This window comes from Ochotona curzoniae, unplaced genomic scaffold, assembly GCF_017591425.1.
Source record: "Ochotona curzoniae isolate NIBS_2020 unplaced genomic scaffold, NIBS_Ocur_1.0 contig_66, whole genome shotgun sequence".
Lineage (NCBI taxonomy): Eukaryota > Metazoa > Chordata > Mammalia > Lagomorpha > Ochotonidae > Ochotona > Ochotona curzoniae.
The window spans coordinates 26,276,216-26,299,657 of NW_024466512.1; the positions used below are offsets into that span (position 1 = coordinate 26,276,216).

The following is a 23,442-nucleotide window of genomic DNA, read 5'->3' on the forward strand; positions in this document are numbered from 1 at the left end:
CTGCAGGTGAGTCCTGAAGTGGGCAGGGACCGAGGGTGGGATGCCTGAGGTGGAAGTGTTGGGAAAAATACAGGAGGTACTACTTTTCCAAGGGATCCATGAGAATACGAGAGTTTTGTATGCAGGCAAGGAGGAGGAGCAGCTGGAGAACGCCTAAGCAATTATAACTGCAGCCTTTCTGACAGCAGAGCTTGCTGCCCAGGCAACAGTGGACACAAAGCAATATCCGAAACTTACATGAATCATCTTCATGTTTGTTTTGGTGGCCTGCTGCCCTTTAGCCCCGAGAGTGTCTGAGACTCACTGTGGGAGGTTGTAAACCAGGCCAAGAATGGGCCTCTGCCTTCAGAACCTTGACAGTTTAGTCTCATTCATACAGAATGTGACATAAGCACTCATTCATGAGTGATAGCAACCCACTGGGAGGTTGGTGACATGGGACAGGAGAAGGTGGGGATGGCCAGAGAAAGGACCACTCAGAGAGAGGTAGAGAGGGGAAATGAGTGATGGAGCAAAAGGAGAGAGTGTGAGAGCTTCCATGAGCTCCAGAGAGGTCTGCAAGGATAGACTGCGGGCCCAGGGCAGGGCCTGGGAGAACTTGGGCATTTCTGAGGACCTGGGAGATGGCGGGTGAGTTGTCAAGAGGATTAGAGTACATGGCAGAGCATCAGGCTCCTATGTGGGTTATCACCGCACTGAACAAAGGTGACTGTGGAAGGATGACAGACTTTCCAGAGAGCTCCATGGGGGTCACTGAGAAGGTTTCCCATGATGGTGACCCGCACAAGGTCTTCAAAGGGGGCAGACCATAAAGGAACAGATGCTAAGAAGCAGAAAGGAGGAGGATGGGCAGGCAAGACCTGTGCAGCCAGGAGGGCTGGAGGGTGAATGTGGAGGTGAGAAGGGGCGTTCTCCCAGGGATATGGCAGGGTCCACATGTCAAGAGGTAAAGGAGCCCTCAGAAGGGAAGGACCTATAAGTCAGGGGTGTCCAGCAGCCAGGGCCCCTCCTTCCCTGTTGTTCCATCTTTCATAGCCTCTCCCTTCTCTTCCTTTTCCTTCTCTAAACATCTCTTCCTGTCATCCTTTTGGTGGTCATTATTAGAGATGAGGGGGGATGATCACCGTTGGAGATAGGGGTAGCTTTAGAAGTTAACTCCTGCACTGATTGATTCAACTTCCATGTGATGTTTATGAAAGTTAAATATTGGAATTCTTTACATTTTCTCAAGACAGCAGAAACACTAAAGTCCATAATCGTGATGCTTTTTTTCCTTGCGTGTGGTTGTTTCTCCTTGTTATATCTGTACATTCTTTTTATAAAGAGTCCCCCGTCTGTGCCAGAATGGTTGTTCGTGGCTTTTGTGCCGCTGGTGTTCCCTCCATTCCCACCCTTCTGAATCTACAGGCATAAACCAGTGACCAAAGTGGTGTGGCCTACAATGTACTTGGCATGTTGGGCACCTGAAGTGCTGGATGTGGCACTTGGGGTGCATTCAGGGATGTGCAGTGGGCTCACTGCAAAGGGTAGGTAGGAGGTTCCCAGGTGCCAGGGAGAAGGTGGCAAAATGCCATCCTTGTCACCTGTACATTTTGACCCAGCAACGGGCTGTCTTCTCACTGGGTCTGGAACTGCGGAGCAGTCTGACAGGCTTGGCTGCATCCACTGGGGAGCAGAGAGTAGAAGAGCCCGCTTGCCCTGAAGTCCCCCTGTCACCCCCGAAGAGCCCTACCCCCCAACCCTGGCTGCCTGGGTACCCCAAGGCCCTTATCTAGACCAGGAAGAGGAGCTGACCTCTTTTTGACCTCAAGCCTGATGCCTCAGAGTCAACATCATTCATCTACAGTATTTTTTCTTTCCTTTTATTTTTTTCCTTTGTTCTTTACAGAGCTCAGCAGTCAGCCCAAGTCTGGAAATTTCCTCAGAGCCTCCTGGATAGTAAGTCGTCACTCTCTCGTTTGCATGGCTTCATGTGTCTCACGTCAGAAATGGGGTGGGAGAGGCTTGTGTGTTGCTCACACAGTCTGATTGGTACAAGGATTCTTCCAGAAGCTTGTGACCCAATGAAATTTAAAAATAAGTTTATTCTGGCACAAAAATTAAAATGCATGCCTGGTTTTTTCATACTCCAGATTTGTCATGACTCTTTTGAAAACGCCTGTGTGTGGCTTCAGCTCAGGTCAGGTTTGGCAGTAAGCAGCAACTCCTGGTGTTCCTCAGGTGCTTTCTTCACTTCCATGTCCTGCATATCACCTCTGATAAGCTTCCCCTCTGTAGTTGTCTCCCCCTGGGAAAGTGAGTTTATTTGTCTTAAGTCTGGAATCAGAGTTCTCTGTGAACTATTGTGGGGCGGTTGAGGGGGAGGAAAAATGTGACAAAAAGGGCTGAATATGAAATAAGGACTGGGTTTCCTGGGGATTGGGTCCTCAGGCCAACCCATTGGAAAAGTGAGGCCCAGAGGGGATGACTTACTCTATGCTCACACAGTTGGGGGGCTGTTTCCCCTCTGTCAGTTCTTAAAACTGTGTCTGTGTGTTGCCTATACCACCCCTTACCTCTTAGGGAGACCACCAGCCTCTTTGCCCAGAACCTCTCCTGGCCCTCCTGACTTCTCCAGTTTGCTTTTCTCAGTGCTTTGCTGTGCAGCAATTATCCTAGTTGGAAATGTCCCATAGCACCTTACTCATTGTATGTGTGGTCAATGGCAAACAGCTTAGCTTATGGTAAATCAGTCCTAGCTGCGCCTTCCCTTGCCCAGCCGCACTTGATGGTTCCCCAGGTCCTTTCCTTCATTACCATCCACTTGCATTATATGCCTATGCTTTTATAATGACTGGTAAGGTACAAACAACTTGAGGACCACACCTTCCAAACAATAAACATGGGTTGGGAACATTTCCTGCAGGCACAAACAGCCATGGCCAGTTCCATGCAGGTTGGTAAATGCATGGTGAGCAAAGGGGTGACGTTTCTGGATTTGGGGGCCTCTGGCATGTGCCACTTCTCTTGCAAGAGATTTCACTTAAAAATCAGTCGGACAAGGTTGGAGTATTTCAGTGGGAAGATGAAAAAGCTTTTGTCCTTTAAAGGTGACAATAAAAAGTTCTAGCAAGATCCATTATGTTAATTTTCTCTATAAATACACGTATTTTGTACTTAATGTACCCAGGAGCATAAGAAGAGATAGGAGTAGATAGTGGAGGAGAAGCCTTCTGCCTTCAGCCACAGCTCCCACCAGGGAAAGGAAGGTGGAGAGCCTGTTGTTCCCACTCTGGTGTTGGTGACCAAACTGCCAGGGTGAAAGAGGCCACCTGCTACCTGCCCTCCCTCCGTCCACCCGGGCCTCAGGCTCACACTTGTGAAGAGCTCCCAGTGGGGTTTGGCTTCAGCTCCCAGGACACAGCAAGTCGAGGTTCTTCTAATCCCCCAGGGATGGGCTTTCTGAGCTAGAGACCACCAGATGACCTCAAGTTCCCTGCAGATGAAGGGCCTTCTCAAGGCCACGGCTCTCAGCCGACTCCCTTTGGTCCCGAAATCAGCTGTTCATTCTCAGAGTATCACTGAGGTGACTTTTTTTTTTTTTTAAGATTTATTTTTGTTGAAAAGTCAGATATACACAGAGAAGGAGCGACAGAGAGAAAGGAAGATTCTCTGTCCATTGATGCACTCCTCATGCGGCCACAGCAGCCAGAGCTGAGCTGATCTGAAGTCAGGAACCAGGAGTTTCTTCTGGGTCTCCCATGTGGGTGCAGGGTCTCAAGGCTTTGGGCCGTCCTCGACTGCTTTCCCAGGCCACAAGCAGGTAGCTGAATGAGAAGCAGGGCTGTCAGGATTAGAATTGGCGCCCATAAGGGATCCTGGCGCGTTCAAGGCGAGGGCTTTAGCCACTAGGCTACTCTCCCTTTCAAATCAGTTGAGATTTGAAAGTCTGAAGGAGTAGGAAAGAGATCTTCCATTTGGTTTACTCCCAAGATGGCTGCAATGGCCAGGGCGTAGCGAGGTTGATTTCAGGAAACAGGATCTTTATCCAGGTCTCCCGTATGAGTGACAGGCCAAGCATTTGGGCCATCTTCCACTGCTTTTCTCAGGCTACTATTTGCAAAGAGCTGGACTGGAAGTGGAATGATTGGGACACAAACCAGCCACCACATAGGGGTGCCAACATCACTATAGAACAGTATACCCCGACTTGGCCCTGTGACTGGTGCTTTAGAATCAGTGAGTGTTAGCCCTGCTGCTAGGTCTTAACCCTCACCTCCTCACCCCTGCCAGCCCACTAAGCCGACATGTGTGCTTTGGATGGCTGGCTGAGTTGGGTTCCTTAGCTCTGAAGGATCTAAGTGTGGTGCTGGATATAGTAGTATCAATGTAGAAACAGTCCTTTAATTTTGTGGAAAACATACACTCACACGAATACATACACACTAAATATTAGTGGAAAAACAAAAAAGCAAGCAATTCAAATGGATTGTAAGAGTTCCAAGTATTCAGAGGAGGACGTAGCTACCAGCAGCAGGGAGTGTTAGGAGCACAGACCTTAAAATCAATGGTTTATTGAATGTTTACCATGTGCCAGGCCCAATGTTTAACATCTTATCTGTACCTCACTTAATCCTCTAAACATTCCAGGATCAAGAATTGTCTCTCTCCCCCTTTTTTAAGGCATATCTATTTATTTGAAAGTCAGACTAACAGAGACCAGGTCTTACATCTGCTGGGTCACACGTCACTTTCCTGATGGCCACGATGACTGGGGCTGGGCCAGATCGAATCTGGGAGCCTGGAATTTCATCTGGGTCTCCCACATGGGTGGGAGGGATCCAAGTACTTGGATCAACATCTACTTTTCAGATGTGTTAGTCGAGAGTGGGAATCAAACCAGTGCTCCGATATGTGATGCCACGAGCCACAGCGCCAGCCCCCAGGCGTGGTTCCAACCCCCCCTTCTGTGAAAAAGGAAAGGAACCCCTTCCAGGTGCACCACACAGGATTCCACAGCTGCCACATGGGTGGCTCTCCAAAGCAGAGTAATGAAGCTGTGGTTCAGGGGGAGGGCTGTTAGCAGTGACCTGTCACCTGCTTCGTAGTGATCCAAGTTTGGTAATAAATTAACAGAAGACAACCTAATGTCTGCTGTTTTGGAGCTATGAGAAAACAAGGCAGGCAGCTGTCTGATGCTGAGGGAGCTGGGTGGACAGAGACTAATGTGCTTGAAAGAGCAGGTGTTCATTCAGACCCCTCAGCACACTATCAGCAGGTTCCTTCACCTCACTCGTACTTACATCCCTGGAACTTTGACCAACCATAGCCGTTCTCATTGGATACTTGCCAGGAATGAATGAATTTTTCCCTCCTGCTCTTCCACCAAGTGGGGACTTTTCTGGAATCAGGCTTGATATTCTCCCAGTTTCTTCAAGTATGTAGGATTTTTCTTCATTTGGGATGGATGAGAAACCAGCCTCAGCAGGGTGCCTACCCCCAAGGAAAGTGTGAGTGAGACTAAAGGTGTGCCAATGAGTGATAGGATTTGTGAATCTCTGTGATCTAGACTCCAGGCTGCTTGGCACTGAAGCAGGTGACATGTGGGCTGGGTGGAAGGAAAGGCCATGTGGGAGGAAGAGTTGACTGGACTAAACCTCACGTAAGGGATAGAGACAGACAACCCAGGGTCGCAGCCTTATGGCAGTTGGAGAAGTAGGGCGTGCATCTTGGATGGACTGTAGTTTAACTTGTATTAAATTAGCATTGATTGCACACCACAATATTTTAAAAACCTAGAAGAAATTGAGGGTCCCATTATTCTAGTGCAAGTTTTGCTCTCAAAAAAATTTGTATTTGCTACCACGATGTGTTTTTAACTTTAGATTTAGATTCATTAACATTTTCAGACCCATTAATTAATAGTGCAAACTACTTGTTTTCTATTGTAGCACTTAGGCTTTCTGAAGGACTTTGTTTATGCTATTTAAACAGCAGGTGGCGCCAGAAAGCAAACTGCTCTTTCCTAGGTGGCGCTAGTATGAGCAAAGGAATTTGTTTCCCCTGTATGTGAAAAAACAATCACAACCTGTAAGTTCTGCACCCAATATTAGAAAATGTCCTTGGTAATCAATGGGGCTGGGTTCAAGATTCCAATCCAGACACCCTCATATGGGATGCACTGTCTAAACGCCGGGTGCCCACCCCCTAGGTTGTATTTGCATCTGTCCTGTTCCGGATTGAATCCCCACCCAGGAGAATAATGGACAGGGGCTCTGTTAGTATCTCTTCAGTGAGAAAATGACCAAAGAGCTGACATGACATGATCTCTAGAAATATGATCAGCAGTGAATGTAAAGACAAATGTGAAGGCTGTGGGGAGATGGGGTGCGCATTGCTGAGCTGGAGGTGTTCCCCAGGAAGGCAGAAAGAACCAAGAGTGTCCTGTGTCAGGCCTGGGGAAGAAGGAGGTCTGGCAGGGAAGAAGGGGACTGAATCCTCAAGCATGGCTTCCCAGTGTGGGTGGTGGAGCAACAGAGCTGAGTTCAGTTTGGGCATGTCCGTCGAAGATGCCTGAGCCTGTTGGGAGCAGCTGTGCCTGCAACACAAGGAGAAATGTGTGCGTCACAGAGGTGCAGGTGGCTTTCTGTGCTCACCTGCCTTGTATATGAAGGAAATGAAGCTGAAACAGACTGCAGGGTTTTACCAGATCTGGTTTGTATCAACTGAACCACATGCCTGGCTGGAGTCCTGGCCTCTGGGGACCCTATCTGCAGCCTACAGGGCCCCTTCTGCTTGCCCTGTAGGGGACAGCTGGCCTTGGTGCCCGCTGTATTTACCCAGTGAATGTGTTCTTTGTTGATTCCACTGGAAACCCAGCAGCCAGTTCTACACCTGAGCACAAGGCTGAATTAATTGCCTATGCTGCCGCCTGCTGGCTCGCTGTGTCTGAGCCTAAGCCTGGCTCAGCCCCTACTGCTGAGAGCAGAGCACTTCGCCTTAGATTGTTATGTCATTGTCAGTGACCACTGGCTGTAGTGGTTTTCTCCGGCAGCTGAAGTTGTGAGGTTGCTTCCCTTGTCCTCAATGAGTTACTTGGATATGGCAAGAACCCTACATCCGAGGACGTGTGTGGTGAAACAGCTTGTCTCCTTGTTCCCAGGGACAAATGTCATCTCCCTTTCCCTGCTTGGGGAGAGCAGAGGAAATGGCACATAAACTTGTAGGGGCCAGCCACAGTGGCTTAGCATGGGCACCAGTTCAAGACCTAGCTACTCCATTTCCTGTCCAACTCCCTACCAATGGCCTGGGAAAGCAGGAGAAGATGGCCTAAGGATTTGGGCCCTTGCATGCATGTGGGAGATCCAGGTGAAGCTCAAGGACCCCGAGTTTAGTCTGGTCCAGCTCTGGTCGCTGTGGCCATTTGGGAAGTGAACTAGCAGGTGGAAGATTCCTAACCCCCCATCCTCCTTTCTTTCTGTAACTCTGCCTTTCTCATACAAGAATAAGTAAGTCACTTCTTAAGAAGATTTATTTGTTTATATTGGAAAGGCAGATTTACAAAGAGAGGGTGAGACAAAGATCTTCTATCTGCTGGTTCACTTGCTAAATGGCCACAACAGCCAAAATTAAGTCCATCTGAAGCCAGGAACCTCCTCTGGGTCTCCCACGCTGGTGCAGGGTCATCCTCCTGTGCCTTCTGAGGCAATAAGCAGGGAGCTGGATGGAAAATGGAACAGCCAGGACATGGACCAGCACCCTTATGGAATCCTGGTGCTTGCAAGGGGAGGATTAGCCAGCCAATTGAGGCCATCACACCAAGCCCTCCTTTTTTTTTTTTTTTTTTTTCCCTAAAGCAAAGAGAAAGAGAACTTTCTGGTTCTCAGGTCTTGTCTTTATACCAGGGGTGCTCGTGTTGCAGCTTGCTGCACATCTGGAAGAAGTATTGTTCTGTGGACGTTGGGATAAGGGGGCAAACAATGGGCTATAGCAGAGCCGTCCTGAAAGGTTTCCTGCATGCTGGTGTGTGGTTCTGTGGGAAGCAGGAAGAACCAGCAATGTGGGGTGGAATACAGCCAGCAGGCATTGGACAGTCCCGGGTGCGCGAGTGTTGGTGACCGCCAAGGTGGAGTGGGGAGGCTGGGAGCCCCAGTTCAAGGAGCTCAGGAAGGAGGTTCCCACATTCTCATTTCAAGGTACAGCAGCTCCTGCAGGAGGGAGGCAGCTGTGGTCACTGCTCAGTACCATAAAGGGGTGAGAGGCCAGAGCAAGGTCAGCATGACCCCTGGGACTGTCCCCTCTCATGGCTCTTGGTCAGCAGGAGAAAGCACAGCTGCATATGGATCCTTGTGCAGATGAGAGTGTACAAAAATGGGGAAACACAGGTCAAAGGGAAGAACAAAAGTAGAAAACAAAGCCAAAGGGAAAGGGGTGAACTGTGAGTGGGACATTTAGACAAGGGGCAGAATTTGTTTTAGTTGGGAAATTCACTGTTAAAGCCAGTTTGAATTTTTGTTAATTACATATTTTAGTTGAAGGAGAAAAAAATGTTGGGTCCACTATTATACTCTCCATATGCCTCCACCAGCTGGAGCAGGGCCAGGTAGAAACCAGGAGCTCAATTTGGGTGCCTGTGTGGGTGCAGATGGCCAGCTAGAAGCCAGGAGCCCAGTCCAGGTGCCTGTGTGGGTGCAGATGGCCAGGTAGAAGCTAGGAGCTCAATCCAGGTTCCCCTTGTAGGTGCAGGGACTCCAGTACTTGAGCCATTACCTGCTGCCTCCCACGGTGTTCGTTAGTGGGAAGCTGGAATTGGGGGTGGTCCTGGGGTTTGAACCCAATATGTTGGGATGGATCCCAACAGATGCCTCAACTGCCAGAACAGACACCTGCCCCTCAACCAGTTGAAATGTGCTTCTGTTGAAATATGGTACTGCAACCTTGCAAACCACCTTCAGGAATTCCCCAGCTTTTCCATAGGAACTGACAGCTTTGACCAGTCAGAATCAGGGAAGAGGTGTCAGTGTGCTCCTTGTAGCATCTAGGAGGGGAGCGTGAGGGTGCTCATCCTTGTAGTTCATCGAGCCTTTCCAGGGATTTGGGAATATTTTGAGTGCTGCATTGAGCAGGAGGAATTCTATCAGGCTGTGCATTTTCAGAGCTGACCAAATCACCAACGGAGAAGGCAGCAGCCTCCCAGACATCGGGTTGTGTGTCTGTGGGCAAGGTGGGCTCTCACTCAAAAAGGATGTGTGTCTGTCCATGAACTGGTGTCAGTAAATGAGGCAGGAGATGGTGGGTCAGGGAAGGGAGGGGCTCTGTGAGGGAGAGCTACTCTTAACGTGCTGTGTCACTTCCTTCTCAAATGAGTTTGTGGTAATATGCAAAAACAGAAACACCTGGATGTTAACAAGACACAAATGCATGAAAGACACAGGCAAGAGTTCACACACACAGCGTATGTCATGAAATTCCCAGCACCAACTCTGGGAGACTTGGCTTTGATGAGAGCAGCACACAGACCAATTTTGCTTGGTCCCTGATTTTCCTGAAGACCCAAGACAGCCGCTTCTCCTCCTTCCCCTGTGGGTTGAACACTCTCCAGCCGAAGCGCTCCTGAAGAATAAAGTAGCACGTTATACCACTACTTACAACACTAGCATCCCCTATTCACATCCCAGCTGCTTTACTTCCAATCCAGCTTTCTGCTAATGCCCCTGAGAAGGCAGCGAAAGGTAGCCCAGATAGAGATCCAGGCTTTGTAACCATCTCTGCATCCTTTGCAACCATCTGGAGAAGATCTCTGTTTCTTTTTGCCCATCTCCCTTCTCTGCCTTTCAAAATCTTTTGGGCCGGGGGAAGGAGTGGCTCTAGTAGTGGACTTCAGGTAGCTGACATTAGCTGACACTGGCTGACCACATGCTACAGGGATATGTGCTGACTTTCTCTTCTCTCCTTAACTATTCCACCTTGTGTGCAACCATGGGTCCCCTCTCTGTCCCTCTGTCCTCTCCCACTACGCTTCCCCATGTCACCTCCAGTCCCCTTCCCTCCATAGGCAGGATTTTGCCATCACTTTTAAAAAACACAAGTGCAGTTGTCTCTGGGCCCCTTGCTGTTTGCATGCAAGGTTTCATGGGCTAGTCTTGTCTGTGTAAGTCTGACTATTAGGAGGCTCTGTTAAAAAGGCAATGCCTGATTAGATGCCAAGAAATGGACTTCCATTCCTCTTCAGGGAGTATGCTGCTTAGACATTTGATCTTAGCAAAATGCCTAGAAGCGATGAGTATGCTGTTTAGGAAAGTACTAATGGTGCTGTCTCCTCTTCCCTGCCTCCTTGTTCCTAGTGTGTATTCTTCCAACTTGCACGCAGTGAAGAGGGAAGCAGAAGGTGTTCCGGGGGATCTCGCTAGCCTGGAGAACGAGAGGCAGATTTATAAGAGCGTCTTGGAAGGTGGCGACATCCCTCTCCAGGGCCTCAGTGGGCTCAAGAGACCATCCAGCTCGGCTTCCACAAAAGGTAGTTACCGGGGAGAAGCCCACGGACCTCTGTCTCCCACAGCACCCGTTACCTGAGTGCCAGCAGCCGGTGGTCTCCAGCACCTGTGAACTTGACCCTGTTTAGATCCACATCCAGGCCCTGGAGCCCCTTGTGTCCCCTGACCAGTTTTCTCACCGGCCATTTTTCTTTCTGGTTTTAATAGTTTCCCTTCCCTTGACTCCTGACCTTGCTCTCGCTGAAGCATCTCTCTCTCTCTCTCTCTCCCTCCCTCTTTCTAATTCCCTTTTCTTAGGAACTAGCTGAGCTTCAGCCTTTCCTAACGAGCAAGGTGGCCATTTTTTCCGTTGCATCTCTTGCACCTGCTTTGCAGCACAAGATTATTTTGCTTCCAGACATCAACTGGGGATTTTTTTTTTAAAGTCCTTACAACCAATGAGCATGTCACCTCTCCTTTTTATTATTATTTTTTTCCTTTGGTAGCAGCTTCTGGCTTTAACCTAATGGGTCTGTTTATTTTATTCTGCATGCTTACCAGTGGATCGTAAAGGTGGGAATGCTCACATGATTTCTTCATCTTCAGTTCATAGCCGAACGTTTCACACTAGCAGTGTTGTAGGTCCCGGGTGTAAGCACAAGAAACCCCTGTCGGCTGCGAAAGCCTGCATTTCGGAAATCCTCCCTTCTAAGTTCAAGCCCAGGCTGTCTGCACCCGGTGCCCTTCTGGCAGAACAGAAGAGAGTGCTGCTGCCCTCAGAGAAGGCCCAAAGCTGCGAGAACCTCTGTGTCTCAGGGTCCCTGGGTGACTCCAGGAGAGGTCTCCCGCTCCAAGTTGGGGGGAGCATCGAGAACCTGCTGATGCGCTCACGGCCCGAATTCGACAGCAGATCAGGCAGCACCATGAGCCTGCAGGAGTACGGCACCAGCTGCAGGAGGCCCTGCCCTCTCTCCAGGAAGGCCGGCCTGCAGTTCAGCATGCTGTACCGCGACATGCACCAGATCAACCGAGCGGGCCTTTCCCTGAGTTCCGTCTCGTCCTCGAGTGTGAGAGACCTGGCCTCCCACTTTGAGCGGAGCAACCTGATGCTGTCCCGGGGCGAGCTGGGCTCCAGCCAGGAGGGCTCGGAACACATCCCCAAGCACACCGTCTCCTCCAGAATCACCGCTTTCGAGCAGCTGATCCAGCGATCCCGGTCCATGCCATCCCTGGACTGGTCTGGCAGGCTGAGCAAGTCCCCCACACCCCTGCTGTCCCGGAGCGGCCTGACCTCTGCTCGCTCGGCCGAGTCCCTCCTTGAGTCCACCAAGCTCCGTCTCAGGCCTGTGGATGGGGTGCCCACTGGTGGACTTTACGCCTCCCCTACATGCAGCAACATGGCGGACCACAGCTTGAGCTTTAGGGGCCTCGTGCCTTCAGAGCCCCTCTCGACCTGCTCTGATGAGCTCGACCGCTGCTCCAATGTCTCCAGTGACAGCAGAGAGGGCAGTGGCGGCAGCGTTCATGGAGACCTCCCCAGACACCGCCTCAACAAGTGCAAGGGCACATGCCCTGCCTCCTACACCCGCTTCACTACCATCCGCAAGCATGAGCAGCAGCAGGCTCCCAAGCAGCCCGAGTGGCGCCTGGAGTCCAAAGGGGACAAGGGCACCCTGCTCAGGAACATCTATCTGATGAGCCCTCTCCCTTTCCGGTTGAAAAAGCCCCTCCAGCACTCCCCCAGACAGCCTCACCCTGGCGACTCCTCCTTGGGCCTCCCTGGTCAACCCCAGCCGGACCAGCCGCCCTCCGGAGGGAAGCCATTGGTCCCCACACGCCTGTCTTCCCGCCACGCCATGGCCAGGCTGAGCTGCAGCTCAGAGCCCGTTGCTGGGGAGAGACCTGCGACCCCCGAGGATGGCCCCGGGGCCTTTAGTAACGGGAATCCCATGCCGTACTCTGACCACGGCCTGGACAGGAACAACAACCCACAAAGCGAAGGGGCGCCGGCGCGTGGAGGTGGCATTTTGCGTGTCTCACAGTGTTGCCTCTCCTCTCATCCTCCCCCACTCTGCCTGTTTGCACCCTGGTCCTCCATGTGCCCTCAGTGCTCATTTTCCAACCTGTCATTTGTTTTCCGTTTGTTTTTGCTTGGCAATTAATCATGGCTCATAGTGGCTGCACTCCTTCAAAAACAGCGCCCCCATGTCATTCAGACTAACCACCAAACCGTGTCGCGAAAGAAAAATTGGCCGTTTAGCTCATTTGAGAAATGTATTCATTTGAACTCCCGGATCCCACTGCTGCCTGCACCCATCCTTGAGGCACCTGTGGGCTTTTGAGAGGCAGCCTCTCTCAGTGGCCTGTGTGTATGTGTGTGTGTCGGGGATGGGGGGTGTCCCCAGAGGAGCACTTACGCCTCTTTGGGGTGGGGGACACTCTGCCAAGAAAGTGCCTACCTCTTGCTCACCTCTCGCCTTCTCATCAGTTCTCACTGTTCAACAAGTTCACAGTCAGTCCAAGGGAGCAAGAGGGGCGGGCATGGGTTGGTTTCTCTTCTTCCGGAACTGACTGCTGAGCCTTAATCAACGTTGATTGTAAAAGCTTGATAATAGAGAAAAGGCTAGATCCTCTCCCCACCTGGTGCCCGGCCACCTCTGGACCTGATTTAACTCTTCCTTTGTTGTTTTGAAGATTCGGAGTCACCAAGACACTTCATCCCAGCCGATTACCTGGAATCCACAGAGGAATTCATCCGCAGACGTCACGACGACAAGGAGGTGAGTCCCCTACCTCTGCCCAGGAGCGAGCGAGAGGCTGGCATTGTGGGTGTGTGTAGAAGACGCAAGCTGCTCCTGCCATGACAGCAGAGACTGCGGTTTTCCCATGTGACTTTGTAAGTGCTGTAGATTCTGACATTTTCTCTGAATCCAATCTTCTGGAAAATGAATCCAAGGACTTCACAGGCAGGAGATTGTAGGCGCCATGTCCAGCCATTCCCACTACATGGGAGATACAGCAAGAGGCCGCCCAGCACTCTGCTCACTGCCTTTTAAGAGGGAATTGGGACTTTGTGCCTTTGTCCTTCTTTGCAGCTGCCCCCACTGGGATGGACCCTGGGGAAATCCTCCCACGTGCTTGCCTGTGTTGTCTGCCCCTCTGCTAGCTCAGAGCACGGTGCACTGTGTAAGAGTGCAAAAGCAGAGAGTACTATGAGAAGTACAGGGTAACAAGCATGCTACCTTCTATTGAACAGTCTGAAGAAGTCGCCTGCAGCTCAGGAGGACAGTGTCTCCATGAACATGGGCAGACCCCAGTAGAGAATGTCAGAATGGGGTTTGCTGCAGTGACACCAGGTTCTAGCCTGCAGGGCTGGGTCTGGCAGAGCCTGGGGAAGAGCCGGCTCACCTGGTGATGTCAGTAGTTGGGTCTTAGCAGTCCAATAGGGAAAAGTATCTGCTGTAGTAGAGCATTCTCCTAAGGTGTGCCCCGGGCTTCAACTTCCCAAGGAATAGGGTCAAACGGATGGAAGACATCCAAGGTTGCCTGTTTATTGAGAGCTGGGAACAGAGGGCACAGTGGGAGGCTGTTCTATGTGCACATCTCTGTCTCTTAAAAGTCCGAGCACTGTTGGTTTTTTTTTAAATCTTGTCCCATCGTGCTGAGCGGTTCCAGAGTTGAGGTGGAGTCTCCTTAGAGTTTTGGGTGTGGTCGACTTTGGGACCTGGATGCTGATAGCCATTGCTTCCAGTTGATGAGAAGATAGAAAATAAAACATGCCTAGACCAACCCCCAGCCCCATGTGCAGGGATAGCGAGCCGGTGTTCAACAAGACACTGCACCTGTCTGGGGAGAGAAGCCAGAGAAAGTGTTGAATGTACAGAATTATTTGTAATAACAAGATCTAGAACTCCAGTTGGTGAATAAAAGCAGAGTCATTTCTGTAGCTCTTAGTTAAATGTCTCCTGTCCCCAGGATCTGAGAGTGCCGCATGGCTAGATCTGGGTGCTCTTGTGGAGAGAAGTTGAGTTCCACTGTGGTCTTACCAACACTGAGTGGTGAAGTCTCACCTGCTCCATGTGGGGCTTACATGCTTGGTTTTATCATAGACATACTGTAAATTGCACACGGAAGATGTGTGTCTTCTTTCCTGAGTGACCCCAGTCCCGGTGATCCTGAACAGTGTGACCTTTCAGTCACTGTTTGTGCCTCCTGTGGCGACACTGTGGGCCTGGTGGCTTTTACTAGGTCAGACCCAAGCACAGGTCTGGAGCCTTAGCTCCCTTCCCTGTCCACTTCCACTGATGCTGGAATTTGGAGCAGGGACTTGTAGCAGCAGCAAATGTAAGTCCTTCCCCCTTCCCACTGGAGTGGTGCATACTTCCCAACAGATCAGGTGTCAGTCTGCACCTTAAATCTTTTTTTTTTTTTTTTTTGGAAGGACAGATCAGATTTACAAAGAGACAGAGAGAAAGATCTTCCATTTGCTTACTGGTTCACTCCCCAAATGGCCAGAGCTGAGCCAATCAGAAGCCAGGAGCTTCTTTGATCTCCCATGTGGGTGATGTGGGTGCAGAGTTCCCAGGGCCATCCTCTACTGCTTTCTCAGGCCATGTGGGATCCAGGCTCTTGCAAGTTGAGGGTTTAACCATTCAGCCATCATGCCAGGATGCAGTCCTGCACCTTTTAAAATAAACCTATCACTTGATGATACTAGTGTATTCATCTACTAGGGGAACACCTGCTCTTATGTAGGGAAGGACCATGTGGTCATAGTTCACCTGGGGCTGCCTGGCAACCAAACTTAGACCAGAAGCACAGATGGAAGCCAGGGCTCCGATCCTAGGCCAGTGCTCTTCATGTGGCACTGTGCTTTGCAAGGAGCCTCCTTACATCTTCCTTCATTTAATCTTTGCGACAATTTGTTGAACCCTGGAAACATTAGAATTCCGTTCTATGAGTCTATTTGTTAAAAAGCAACATTGTTTATCTTTTCTTTCTTTTTTTCTTAAGTATTATTTTTCATGATATATTTGAAAGTCAAAGTTACAAAGAGAGGTGGGAGGAAAGACAGAGAAACCTCCAAAATGCTGGCTCATTCCCTAAATGACCACATCAGCTGGGGCGGGGCCAAACTGAAGCCAGGAGCTAGGAGCTTCATCTGGGTCTCCCCATCGGTATGGGAAGCTCAAGTGGTTGGCTCAACTTCTGTAGCTTTCCTAGGCACATCAGCAGGAAACTGAATAGGAAGTGGAACAGCTGGGACTTGAATTGGTGCCCATATGGGATGCCAGCATTGTGGGCAGCAGGTTAATTTGCTATGCCACAACACAGTCCCCATTATTGTTCATCCTAAGAAGCCTTGTAAATGACTATTTTCATAGTATAGGAAACACTGTTTCTTTGTTCCTAGTTGTTATATGTATGTTCTTTGTTGCACCGTTAAGCTCAGCCTCATTTCTTTGAGAGGCCACATAGCTCAGTAGGACAGCAGCTGTGGCACAGTGTCAGCCACATGGTAGACTGGTAAGTATTCTAGGATCTCCTAAAATGTTACATTCACAGGGAAGAGCGAGCTGGTTTAGGAAAAGCAATGCCGTGTTCTTTAGAATAGGCAACTTTGTTATATGGAGAGCATATTAGTAACAGAAGCAGCACAAAAAATGACCTGATATTCATAGCCAACTCCAGAGGGTAAAAAGCCCATAGTGGGTTTAATGGAACAAAAGGACTCACCTGCCCATGTCCTGCAGTGGGAATGTGCAGGTGAGGTCAAGGTAGCACTTCCAGCCTCCTGCTGCTGGCCCAGCATGCTCGGGAAATACCCTGGATGTGCTTCTGGGTCACCTGACCTCCATCACCAGACAAAAGGCTTGGGCTGAGCCCGGGTCGTCAGCTAGCTGTTGTGACCATGCGGAATCATCCTTCCCTGTGTCCAGCTTTCCCCAGTTTCTTCCTGAGCAGCGCTGGCTGCTGCCTCTAGAGTGAGTGGGGAGGGTGGTTGCCGAGAGAAGCTAGCCCCCGTGGCCACGAAGCCGCTCTGACACCTGACCCTGAGAGTCTCCAGCTGCTCACCCCGCTCCTTCTTCCCGAGTTGCTTTTGTTAGCAGTTCTCCTGTACCCTGAACCAGATGATTCACTGCCCATTTTATGCGATTCCATGGCAGAAACTTTTAGCGGACCAGCGACGACTTAAGCGCGAGCAAGAAGAGGCTGATATCGCAGCGCGCCGCCACACAGGCGTCATCCCCACACACCATCAGTTTATCACTAACGAGCGCTTTGGGGACCTCCTCAATATAGACGATACTGCAAAACGGAAATCTGGGTCAGAGGTCTGTTTTGGTCACCTCGGTTTGCTGCTTTGAACCAAAGCAATGATCTGCCTCCCTGCAGCACTGCCCTCTATAAGCCAACCTAGTGTTCCAGACAGTGCCCGTTGTGCTGGCTTCCTTTGGGCTTGCTTTGGCTCTTTGGTGGCTGCTGAATGGACAAGAGCCCGCCATGTCCTGTGCTCAGTATGTTCAAGCATGCGTGGCTGTGGAACTGGGAGCTGCTGGCGCACACCCTAATGCATGCCCTAGAGCATCGGCTGCCTTCATGAGTCCAGTCCTCCTCCTTCACCTTGCATTTTATCATGATACTGTGTTGCCTGTGCATTCCGCTTCGTCCATGTGCCATGGTAGCTGTAGGGTGGGCAGTTCTAAGATTATTCTCTGAAGAGGTCACCCAGGAAGCGTATTATGGAAGTCAGCTGACAATACTTCATACCATATACACGGGCCCCCATTTTCAGTGACATTATTGAAACTGCAGAGAACAACACCCATGTGCAGGGATAAGCGCCGCAAATGAATGCTGGAACACGTCACCGGGGAATGTTGCAACATGCAGATTTTTGCATTTAGGGTGAGGCAAGCACTCAGAGAAGCACTTCATTTGTGTTCTCAAATTTTCACGTTTCTAAGCTTAGATTTTTGAAAGCCTAATGTTGCAAAAGAAACAAATAGCAGATTTTTGAAGTGATTTCCTTCAGGTCATGGGCCCCTGCACTGAGGTCAGCATGTCGAAATCCTTGTGCTGGCCAAATGCTGCCTCTTGCGTAAGAATTTATGCTTTTGCTCTGTAACCCTGTGTGGCCCTGCTGGGGATGATCTCCTGATCCCCCAAGTGTGAGGCTCCATGTGGGGAGACAGTGGTATGGAAAAGCTCCTAGAGTTTTAGAGGCTTCCCATAGAGTAGATTAATACTAGTGTTTCTTCAGACTGGTAGGCATCATTGGCTGCTCATCATTCTTGTAAGAAATAGAGTATCTGGGAAGAAGAGATAGGGAAAAAATGAAAGCAGATGAAAGAAGGAAAAGAGAAGAAGAAAAACAAAGTACATCAGGGAAGAAGCAAGAGTGAGTGAGTGTTGCTAGAGGGATAGTCCTTTGGTGCTCAACATTCTAACTGCTGCCTAAAACTGTTCCCTGGGTCTCTGTGTCATCTGCTTATTGACAGGCCCACCTGCTCACGAGGGATACAGAAGATGGGAGTATACAAAGGCACCCTACTGATGTGTACAAAAGACTGTGCAGCCTGGGCAGAGGCAAGCAAGCCCCCTCCCTAATGAACCTTGGCACCCTTCTAGAGCAGTGGTGTTGTGAATCTGCATCACGGTCCCTTGGAAGGCTTGCTGCTCAGCTGCAGATACCTAGGTCTGATCTGTAGTTTCTGGGATGAGGCCTGAGAATTTGCATTTCTAATATGTTTCCAGGTGAAGTTGATAGTTTGAAAATCTCTACTCCAGAAGTCAGCTGCTGGGCTTGAGAAAGCAGAGCCCAGCAAGCCCCAGGCACGCCATACTCTGTGCATGTAGTTATGTCCCATTCAGCAGAACCTCAGGTGACTGCTGAACCTGTCTGAGACCCTGTAGGCAACAGAAGCAGTACCCAGACCATGCTCTTCAGAATTGATAATAAAAGTGTTTCTCTCCACACAGTTGTGTTCATCCTGCATTAAATAGCGCATTACAGTGAGAGCCAGAGAAAGGGAAAATGGGTTTAGCCTTGGAAGCCAATTAGGGAGACAGAGAGATGCTGTTGCTCGTCTTGTGTCACCAATGACTGACATGGAGTGTAACTCAAGAGCTCAGTGGAATCACTATTCTCAACCTTGAGTAATGCATGAAGTAAACAAAAAATCTGCTGTTGCCTAGTATTGGTCCAAGTCAATTTACAGATAGTAGTGAACTATATACCTGTACAACTTTATTAATTTGATAATATGGGTTTGAATTCAGCTACCATTCGAAGTCCGAGTGTGGTGCTATCTTAGTATAAGATTCTTCTGAATAGTAGAGTAACAGAGAGGGAGAGATGCAGAGAGAAAGAAATCTTGCATATATCGATTTAATGTCCCAGATAGTTACAACAGCCAAATTGGACAGGCCAAAGCCAGGAGCTGCATCAATTCACTTGGGCCCTACTCCACTGCTTTCCTAGACACATTAGCAAGGAGGTAGATCAGAAGCAGAGCTGCAGGCACTCAAACCATCACTCCGATATGGGACACAGGTATTGCAGGCAGCAGCTCCTCTTGGCTACACTACAGTACCAGGCCCATGATCACAGCTCTGCAGTGAGGTCACATGAGGTGACCTACTTCTTCCTCCAGTTTTTCTCTTGGAGTCTCTGTGAAATGTTTGCCCTTGCAGCTTTGAACGTTTGGCCTTTTCATAAACTTTCCATTTACCACCTGTTTGCTTGTTCATGTGCAGCTGTGAAGTCATACTCTTTGGGTACAACCAGATGCAGGCATTGAAGTGGTGTGGTGTTAGTATAGGCTGGTCATTTAGGGCTCTCATATGTACTTGTGTAGACATAGATAGATGGAAACATAGCAGGGAAATGTGAAATATAAATATTCCCATTGAGAAACGATTCCTCAGATCTATACGACTCTGCCTTGAGGAGCTAAGAGACATGAGACATATCACCAAGGGATTTGGTTTCAAAACTGGACTTGATAAAGCCTTTAAATTCCATTTCATAATCACCTACAAGGTTCCACTGCTCCCGGCCTCTCCTGTTAAGAAAAACACGTGTCATTCTGTCTTTAACACACTGTTTCTCTAGACCAAAGGTCACAGCAATCGAGCAGCTCGTGATGGGGGATAGAGTCACACCAGCAACCAGAAACAGCTCATTCTCCTCCCCTACCACCCACCAACCTTCCTTTGAAAAGTTGGTTAAGTAACCAAAATGTGAGGCAGGAAGATATGCAAATAAACGTAAGTCAGGGTGAACTTCTTGCTAGAACTGGAGCCTAAGAGAGAAGGGAGTTGGCCAGCATGTTTATGTGACTGAACAGGAAGGGTGTCAGAGACCATGGCACTTAGATGAGGATGTGGAGAAAGGGCTCGGGGCCTTGACCCCTGTCCGGAATGGAGATTGGATCCCAGGGACAGTTGCAGCCAATGTAAGCAAGGAAGTGATAGGAGGAAGAATTCAAGGAATGTGATTTGTGCTCCCATGTGACAGAAGATTAGGGCTAAGAGAAAGTGAAGTCAAAGGAAGTTTTGTGCTTGTGGGAACTAGAGGCAGATCTGAGCAGTCAGAGCTGCTCAGGGAAAAGGAGGGCCTAGTACTCCATGACAAACTTGAGCAAGAAAAGGAGTGGGTGAGGCTGCCTTCTGGGCCTGAGCATGGGCAGGGAAAGGGCTCCCCCAACAGGAATGGAAGGCTCAACACACGGATGAAATCAAGGGTCACTGTGTCCACTTTGGCCCTTTGGGTGACCCACACACAATAGGAAATATGTGGAATTGAGTTCTATCTACTTGCAGATTGAAATTTGAGCCAGACACATGGAAGATGGGCCCTGAAGTAAAAGACAGTGGGTAAGGAACATCTTAGGACTTCTGGCTGGCTGTGGTAGACATGTTTTAGGGAGCCAGGATTTTGGTTTGGGGACATTTTAACTGTGCCTTCCCCAAATCTGTGCTTCTTCTGAAGGTCCTCATGTCCTCATGCATGATGTCATTGACCAAGCATCTGCTAAGATCAGACACTGGAATTTTGCCCCAGAACTGACTGGTTAGAACGAATTCTTCTGCTTTGCTTTCTAGAAATCTGTGAAAATGTATTCCTTTTCATTGTATATGAATCATGATTCTAACTTGTGATTTTTCTTGTGTTTAGATGAGACCTGCCAGAGCCAAATTTGACTTTAAAGCTCAGACGCTAAAGTAAGTGCTGCCAGTCACTTTTTGGTTTTCTTAGCTGCTGCTTTGAAATATAGTGATTTGCTTGCGGAAAAAAAAAAAAGTTGGAGAAATAACAGCAATGACTCAAAAACAAAAAAAGAAAAAAAATGCCAGTAGTTTATAGAGGTTACTATAAAGCACCATTCAAAAAGGTTTGTGTATGTTAACTCATTGTGCCCTTACTATAACCCTGTGCGGTGGTATGATTATTATCCCCACAGTGCAAATGAGGAAACCTAGGGACTCTGTTGTTGAAGAACTTGTTAAGCTGGCAAGTGATGGAGTTGGATTCAAACCCAGGTAGCCTAGCACCTGGGCTACCACGGGCTGGGCTCTTGTACACTGTGCCACTTTGCTTCCTCCTGTATGGGTTCAGTGTGCTTGATTAAGTGGAACCTGGATCTGACCCACCCACTCTGTGGAAGGAGCCAGAAGCAGGTGTTTTTAGGAAGATGACCTTTCTGATTTTGGTACAGTATCCTAAGGCCTCAAAGGTTCCTGGAACCCACAGGAAGAAGAGTAGTATTTGTCAGAGTGCCAGCCTATAAGGTTTTTCTCAAGAAGAGAGTTTGTGGAATGAGGAACTGTTATATCTATCCCTCCCATTCATATTCATGACTCTGGAGTCTTTGATGGAAGAAATCTAATTAATGTATTCAATCCAGTGCTGTCTAAATTTAGGTGGCCAGGAAACGTTTCTGTTTTCTGTGGAACACAATTTGGGGAATGTTACTGCAGACTGAGTTCCAAAAGGAGTCTGATAACTTTATATCTAATTATGGACAAAAATAGGCTGTGAGTTTTCATTGGCAGCTGAAAACACAGTGACCAGCAGATGGGATAGTACATGGGGGCTCCCCTGTCCTGGTTTGTTCCCCAAATGCCTGCATCAGCCTAGGCTGGGCCAAGCTCAAGCTAGGATCCACCCAGGAGGCAGGACACCAGCTTCTTGAGCTATTACCTTCTGTTTCCCAGGGTGCACGTTAGCTGGAAGCTTGATTTGGGAACAGAACTGAGACTTGAACCCAAGCACTCTGACATGAGCATTCCAAGCAACATCTTAACTCCTATCCTGAATGCCTATCCCGAGATTGTGATTTTTAGAGTCAGCAGGTCCTGAGTTCAAATCCCAGTTTTGCCATTTACTGTCTCTGAGACTGTCATCAAATGACCAACCTCCTATACCCTTAATTTTCTTCATCTGTAAGATGGCCTTAAGAATGCCTCCCTTGCAGGGAAGCTAGCGTAATGCCTGGGACTCATTCTGCACTCAACATCTGTCGCCCCTCTTTGTGTTTTACCAGAGAGAGACCAGCAGATGGAGAAACACTTGTTTGCAGTTTAGGGGAGTGAGTCCTTTTTCTGTTTGAGTTGGGAAAGACCCGTGTTAAGACTCATGGAATAGCCTAATGAGGGCATTGCATTTTTCTAGATTTCATTAGAAAGCCTAAGAAAACATTTTTTATTCTTTAGAAAAACAGCATCCAGAGAAAGTTGAAATGCACAGAAATTGTCCCCATTTAGCAGGATCACTGGTGTGGAAGAGCAGACATCTTCTTCCTAACTGATAGTTGTCATTGTGGCCTGCTGCCTCAGGGAAAAAAAAAAATCAAGAAAGCTTGGTGAAGAGTCAACAACAGATCTGTGGAGAGTCTTTGAAGCTTTTCAGTCCCTTGGCTTTACATTCTCTAAAAGAGTGTGACTGGCCAAAGTTTGCTCACCGTTCAGAATGAGCCACGCTTCTTCCACACCAAATCTGGGGTATTTCATGCTGTTGTTACCAGGAACTTCTTGCCCACACACCTGGTCATGGCCTTTTGGGGAGTTGTGTGGCATCCCCAAACAGGCGTCTCTGTTGATCACAACTTCAGGCCCTGCACAATCCTCTCTTGTGAGTTGTCCTCCTCCCTTGCTTAGAATGAGTGGGAGCATCCAAATTTCCAGCCACCTCCCCAGGCGCCATACCCTCAGGGAGGCAGAGTGAGGAACCTGCAGAGCTCCAGCAGGGTCTCGCCATCCATGTGCCCAGCCTTGGAAGCAAGGAGGGAACCTCGGGGCACATGCAAGGAGGACTCTGGCAATAGTGTGGTAAGAGATGTTGTGTCGCTCAGAGATGCACATAGTCTTCGCATACCTCTCCCAGTGCGAGGCCCTGCCAGGCCACCTGGGGCTTTTGTTCAGCCAGTGTCCCTGATGCATCATGGAACTTCCTGGCACTCGAGTGGTGGGTGTGCCCTTCCAAATTACCATCAGAGGCTTTTCTCCCCATGCTGTTGGTTGGACACAAATGGAAAAGATCCAGGTCATGTGTGTGATATTGTTTGAGAGAATTTCCATTTACAAGTTTTGTCCTTTTAAAGTTTTTCCTTTGTTTGTAATTTGTCTTTTGTCCCTTCTTTTTAAGGAGTCCTAGTCAGATATTAGCATCATTATGAAGACAGGCCTAGGAATGAATGTTCAAGAGTTGGGGGGCAAAAAGGCACACAGAGTATTTGAAAGAAAACCTGTTTTTCTCTCTCAGACCCCTTTTCCATGTTGGGAGAGGAGGAGGTTCTCATTTGCTGGTTATTAACTATGTCACAAGCTCTATGCTTTGTGTTATATTTGCAGTCTGTAGCTGTGTCCTCTAACAGCTCTCATTGCCTGTGTTCAGGAGAAGAAACTGCATCTTAGAGAAATCAGAGGTCTTGCCCGCAGTCTCACAGCTATGTGCTATGTAGGACTGAGTTTTAGATAATCCTAA

The 23,442-nt window shown here is 49.0% G+C and overlaps 1 protein-coding gene across 1 annotated transcript in view; it reads left to right on the forward strand.

Moving 5' to 3' along the window:
* Positions 1–23,442, forward strand: part of SORBS1 (sorbin and SH3 domain containing 1) — a 224,912-nt gene that overhangs the window by 176,469 nt on the left and 25,001 nt on the right. Inside the window, exons 18-23 of the mRNA XM_040992413.1 lie at positions 1,889–1,938; positions 10,323–10,495; positions 11,013–12,470; positions 13,146–13,231; positions 16,619–16,786; positions 20,635–20,681. Of these exons, the coding sequence (XP_040848347.1) occupies positions 1,889–1,938; positions 10,323–10,495; positions 11,013–12,470; positions 13,146–13,231; positions 16,619–16,786; positions 20,635–20,681 (1,982 nt within the window). The remainder of the gene's footprint in view (positions 1–1,888; positions 1,939–10,322; positions 10,496–11,012; positions 12,471–13,145; positions 13,232–16,618; positions 16,787–20,634; positions 20,682–23,442) is intronic.